The sequence below is a fragment of the Cetorhinus maximus genome, chromosome 6 (assembly GCF_964194155.1).
Source record: "Cetorhinus maximus chromosome 6, sCetMax3.hap1.1, whole genome shotgun sequence".
NCBI lineage: Eukaryota > Metazoa > Chordata > Chondrichthyes > Lamniformes > Cetorhinidae > Cetorhinus > Cetorhinus maximus.
Window position 1 is genome coordinate 111,690,908 of NC_135884.1, and position 6,000 is coordinate 111,696,907.

The 6,000-nt window shown below is 46.8% G+C and overlaps 1 protein-coding gene across 1 annotated transcript in view; it reads right to left on the bottom strand.

Annotated features, from left to right (window-relative positions):
- Positions 1–3,626, bottom strand: part of nkd1 (NKD inhibitor of WNT signaling pathway 1) — a 73,091-nt gene extending 69,465 nt beyond the window's left edge. Inside the window, exon 1 of the mRNA XM_078544782.1 lies at positions 3,493–3,626. Coding sequence (XP_078400908.1) covers positions 3,493–3,626 — 134 coding nt within the window. The remainder of the gene's footprint in view (positions 1–3,492) is intronic.
- Between the last annotated feature and the right edge of the window lie 2,374 nt (positions 3,627–6,000).

Genomic DNA, 6,000 nt, shown 5'->3' on the forward strand with positions numbered 1-6,000 from the left:
AGTGTCTGCCTCCTTCTGATCCCAATCCAGAGAATCATACTTCAAAAAATGATAGCAATGGGAACCAATCATGAACACAATGGCTTGCTTGTAAGAGAGAGTGTTTGGCAAAGTTTTAGCATGGCAGTGGAACATGTGAATAGCATCAATGACAGCAGTTCCTTCAGTTGGCAAGAATCTAAGCTCTGGAATTCCCTGTCTACACCTCTCTGCCTCCATACCTCACCTTTCTCCTTTAAGACACTCCTTAAAGCCTACCTCTCTGAACAAACTTTTGATCATCTGACTTAATATCTCCTTGTGTACATTAGTGTCAAATTTTGTTTGATAAAGCTTCTGCAAAGCACCTTGGGAGATTTTACTATGTTAAAGACACTATATAAATACAACTTTACACATACATATACATAACCCATTACAGCATACTGGGAAAAAACAAATTCATTGGGTTACACAATGACAAAAAGTAACACCGAATTAGCATGGCTTGCGGAGAGGTATGGCCTTTAATTTTTATGAAACATACAACATCGCAACTCAAAACCATCTCTTAGGAGATGTATTTGTTTCCATATACAGTCACCACACACATCGCCTTTCTAACTCTCAGCCACAGAGTCAAATCCAACAGCATGGGAACTATTAATGAAGCACAGCCAAGGTAGCTAGGGGCCTTGTTGGAAATGCGCCCATTTCTGAGGTGCTGATAGGCTTGCATGCTTTGATATATATATTGGCATATCAATGAAAATTATGTTATCACGTACAGTACAAGGCTTTAATAGCCACAGGCAGCCATTTGAAATAAACATTAGTGTGGTTCTAAACAAACATACACTGTAAACGGGACTCATTAACCTCATTTCTACCCAGTGTGAAACCACTTCTTTTCACACTTGGTAATGAAGAAAGCAATCAAAAAGTCGGACAGTTACACCATATGCCAAAACAAACATGGTTAAAAGTTAGTAGTCGCCTCTTGTCACATGGGTGGCAGAAAACAAGCAAGAAGCATTAAGTTTTTTTTCTCCTGATTCACTGTTGCCCCCTTTGGCCTTTACTTACCTGCACAACCAACAACCCTCCCACTAAAAGGTGACAGAAAGCAAGAACACTCTGTGGAGCACAGTATATCCATTAAACTAATGAACGATGTCTATTGAGATTCTACAGTCAAGGGAAACTTAAAGAAGTGCTCGTACAATCCTTATTAATACAAGGTTACAACTTTACACGTAAAACTCTTATTGAATGTAGGAGAGTTGGTAGGCCTGCTGCAATGCAAGGAGGGTTGCCACGTTTTATAATTCACATCACAGGAATGATTCTATCATTGTTTTGACCTAAATGTGCCTCGCATCCCACTTCATTGTATATATTTTTTTCCAATGGGCTCTTATGGCTGAATGGATATGGTTATAACCGGTTCTCTGGTCAAACATCAGTGTAAAGTTCACACAGTGACAGTAAACAAGTCACAGAACAGAAATGTAGTTGGTCCGCAACAGAGCTGGCGGGGTAAAAAAAGCATGGTCAGGATTTTCCAGTGCCAGCAATGGTGGGTTTAATGACAGGTGGGTGGTGGGGACAATGCAGCAGGAGCTGAAAAATTGGTTTCTCGCCAGCATGAGATGATAGCGGGAACGTGCGCTCTTGCTGGTCATGGGGGTCACAATTCCTGCCATGGAATGGCATGGAGCCATTTTACATCCTGTTAATGGGATTCAGATGATGGCCTGACCGGAATTGTTCTCGGTCGTCCACTTATCCGTGCCACCAACGGGATATCACGCTGGTCCGGAACATGTCCGGACCAACATGGCGTGGACATGTTGGTGCTCACCTGGAAGAACGCCAGGGGCAGCCTGCGGAGAACGGAAGATAGGGGCCTCCAGCGACCTTGGACAATGGAACACCACATGCACCAGTGGGTAGGTGGAGCATCAACCACGTGGATCTTCTCTAAGCAGCAGCTTCCAGGAGGTGAATCTTCTCACTGCAGCAGCCTCCAGGAGGTGGATCCTCTCACTGCAGCAGCTTCCAGGAGGTGGATCCTCTCATTGCAGCAGCTTCCAGGAGGTGGATCATCTCATTTCAGGAACTTCCAGGAGGTGGAACGTGGGTCACGGGGGAGGTTGGAAAGTGTTGAACTCAACCTGAAAAGTCACATGCACCATGGAGGCTTGCAACTGTCTAGAGCCTTAAGGTCAATATCTTGAGGGACTGCATGGTGGTTGGGCCAGCAGGGGTGGATGGAAATGTAGGTCAGCTTAACTGGATAACTGAAGGGGATCCCCAGCACTTAGCACTGACAATGCTAAGGCGTTTCAACAGATGAGCACATGAAGGGCAAAGGCTCAGCATGCGTATATGGCTCACAAAGGCCCTGGCAAAGATCATTGCCTCCCTGCACATGCATGATTCCAGGGGACATAGCCCCAGCTTGGGGTGTCCCTCGGAAGATGGGGGACTGTGGGGCACACAGGCTTAAGGACTATGAATCACAATTAAACCACATCAGACCTCATTAAAGTGAAAATGTGGTCTGTTTACATTAATAACATTAACAATGATAGTGCACCCATGCAACCACATGTGAAATCATATTTGCTTAACCTTTTTTTTATTTGTTCATAGGATGTGAGTATCACTGGCTAGGCCAGCATTTATTGCCCATCCCTAACTGCCCTTGTTCAGAGGGCATTTTAAGAGTCAACCACATTGCTGTGGGTCTGTAGTCACATGTGGGCCAGGTAAGGACAGCATATTTCCTTTCCTAAAGGACATTAGTGAACCAAATGGGTTTTTACAACAATCAACAGTGGTTTCATGGTCATCATTAGACTTTTAATTCCAGATTTTTTATTGAATTCAAATTCTACCATCTGCCATGGTGGGATTTGAACCCAGGTCCCCAGAGCATTACCCTGGGTCTCTGGATTACCAGACCAGTGGTAATACCACTACGCCACCGCCTCCCATAATCTTGCGATCCCCACCACTTCTTCTAATTGCTCCCCTGCCATCCGCAGAAAAGGTGGAGGCAGTTTTGGATGACCTTGGCAGGGGTCCTCTGGAGACCAGAGGCCTGGAGGGCCCTGGCTTACTTTGGCAGTTCTGCTGTGGGGCAGCTGCTCCCTCTGTGATCACAGAGGATGAATTTGAAGGGGTCACAGGCAAGGAGGATTCCAAAGGGCGGACACCCTCAGAGAGTCCTGAGTAGAATCCCAGGGTTATCCAACAGCCACTCCTCCTCCCTTTGGATGCCCAAGGGCCTCTGCCTGACTCCTTGAGGGGAAGGAGCACCTGGAAGGAAGTAGTGGTGCCCCATCCCCCTCTCGTGTAGCCACTGCAAAAGCTCACCCATGGCTACAGCAATGGAATGTAGGTCTGCACACATCTGTGCAGAAACAGGGCGCTCTGCTGGACGTGGTTTACCATTGCGTCCACCACCCTCCCCAGGGAGACCTTGATGCATGCACGTATTGATACCACCTCTTAGCCAGCAGGCGGATGGACTTTTCTGCCTCACATGCCACTCCTTTGAGGGCCTCCGACACCTCTGCCTGATGCTCCCCCATCTCTTGCAGCTTCCCCACGCAAGGCTGATCCCAGAGGCTCGTCATCCGACTTGGACATCACAGATGTCTCTTCCTGAGTGCCGGTGAGCTTGGCTGATCATACCTACTCCTGCTGTGGACATGTGACTGGGGGGGTGGCGGTGACCGTCAGAATATGGTCTGCCTGAACTAGATATAGTATCCACCGAGGTGTCTGTCTCTGCACTGCTGGAGGGTGCAGGTGACTGATGGGATGGCCCTACAGGTGCACTTTCTTCCTCCTCCCCAATGTCCTCAGCCCTCTGTGGGCTGGAGGACTACTAGACAAGGCTTCCTCTTCTGGTCTTCCTATCATCCTGCTGGCACCTGCAAATGAGAGAGGAGGGAGCGAGTGAATGCATGAGCTGCCTCCAAGATGAGGAACACATGACCTTTAGGTTTCTATGGGACTACATTATGTATGGATCCTTATTGGATGGAGGCTGCCTACCGGCCTCTCCATGTGCACAGGCTCGGTCTGGTTCTCCCCCTGCCACCAGGGCTGCCCAATCCTCAAACTCAGTAAAGTTCTTGAGGTCAGGCCAGCCACCTCCCATCTTCTCTCTCTCTCCCTCCTGTTGTGCATTAACTTTTCCTGCACAAAGAGAGAAGATGGGATTGACAGTAATTGTGTTTCATGCATCTTTCTCATGCTTCCAGTCTTACAAATAACCCACTGGATAGTGTGCCATGTGTTTGGTGCACTGCAGGTTGTCCACAAGGGTTCTAGGGCAGCACCCTCCAGAGCAGTGAGCCCATGCAGATAGAAGGATAACATTCACAGAGGCATGTCATTAGCAGTGCTTGTTAGTGTTCCCATTGCATAGCCCCTTTCCCCTCCCCACCCCCCCAACAAATTCTGAGCTCGCTGTGTGGAAGGGTCAGGGGCCCACAGTGGCCTCTCCACCTGCAGACCAGATGGATTGCAATGGGGCTATGAGGCATCATTTTATTATGTTGAGTAGCTCTTTTATGCATGGGTCGCACGGATGTCGGGAAACCCCCAGTGCATAATTAATTATCGCGCGACTCAGCGCTAATTCCCACCGGCCTCAACAGTGGGAAACACTCCTGGTTCCCACCCATGCCATGGGACTTAGGCCCAGAATGGAAAATTCCACCCCATGTCTCTTGCTTGCACTGTACTGTTGTACAGCTGGATTCAGGCTGGGTCACGAGTCCTGTTGCCAGGCAGGAATTTTAGTATACAATCTTTTGGAGGAAAACTCACTGGTCAGTGCCCAAGTCATTAGGCCACACGTTTTTTAAAAAACACTTTTCAAAGCAGATTATTAAAGAGACAAAAATGCAATAATACAGCCAGCGTATAAAAAAAAACATTTTTGATACTCATCTAATATTTTCTGGCATTACACCAAAATACTGAACAGCATGACAGCGAAGGTAAACCACACTGGCACAAGTTGCAATTCTGTTAACACTAATAACGGGCAGGATTTTACCTTTTGGATCAGGTCCCCAATATTGAGGTCAGATGGGGTTCACAGCCCCGCTCCATGTGGGAAACAGTCACCTGGCAGTGATTTTCCCTGAATTAGTCAATTAGTGGCCAGAGAGCAGGCAAGCAGTCCAATAAAAGAGAGCGGGTGGGCCTCAAAGCTGTGCAGGGCCAACTGGAGGCTCTCAGGCTCAGAAGGAAATGAAGCCTGAAGTTCAGGGAAGAGAGAGATAGGGCACCTCCATTTCAAGGTGCCCCCTCTGCCTATTTAAAAATTTGAAATGAATAAATGGCCTCTGCAGCCACAGAATGGTTTGCAGCTGCAGCTGAGACCAGGCTGGTGGGAAGGGCTCAAGACCTGACATGTCTTAGCCTAAAATATGACCAATTTGTAACTCTCAGCATTCCATGGTTATTGTCTCACAGCTGAAATCAAAGCAGAAAATGTTGGAAACACAGTTCAAGTCCGCCTGGATCTACAATAAAAAGCTAGATGGATCTCTGGATGGTCTGAAGTGCAAAAACATGAGCCTATTTTTCTGCTTCAAAAGTTGATAAACCTGCTGCGAAATCCCTCATTTTCTGGTTTTATTTCAGATTTCCAACATTTAGAATTTTCTTTTTTTATCAAATACTTTCTTTTAAGTGTGCAACAAAAGTAGGATAAACCTTGGTAGAACAGAACTTTAGTATTACTGAAAAAGAGATGCTGTCACAGCTTTTCATCTTGTACTCATCAGGACAGACGCAAGAATGCCAAATTTCAAAGAGAACAACAATATATACTGCATGAGAAAAGGGTGCTGATTGGTTGGCAAATGGACTTTAATTGGTCAAGGTGTTGCCATGGGGAATGCACCAGAGAACAGTTGCCCCCATGCGTTTGTTTAATTGAAAAAGGAGCAATGCTTGGACATATTCTTTCTGTTTGCAGAGGACAGG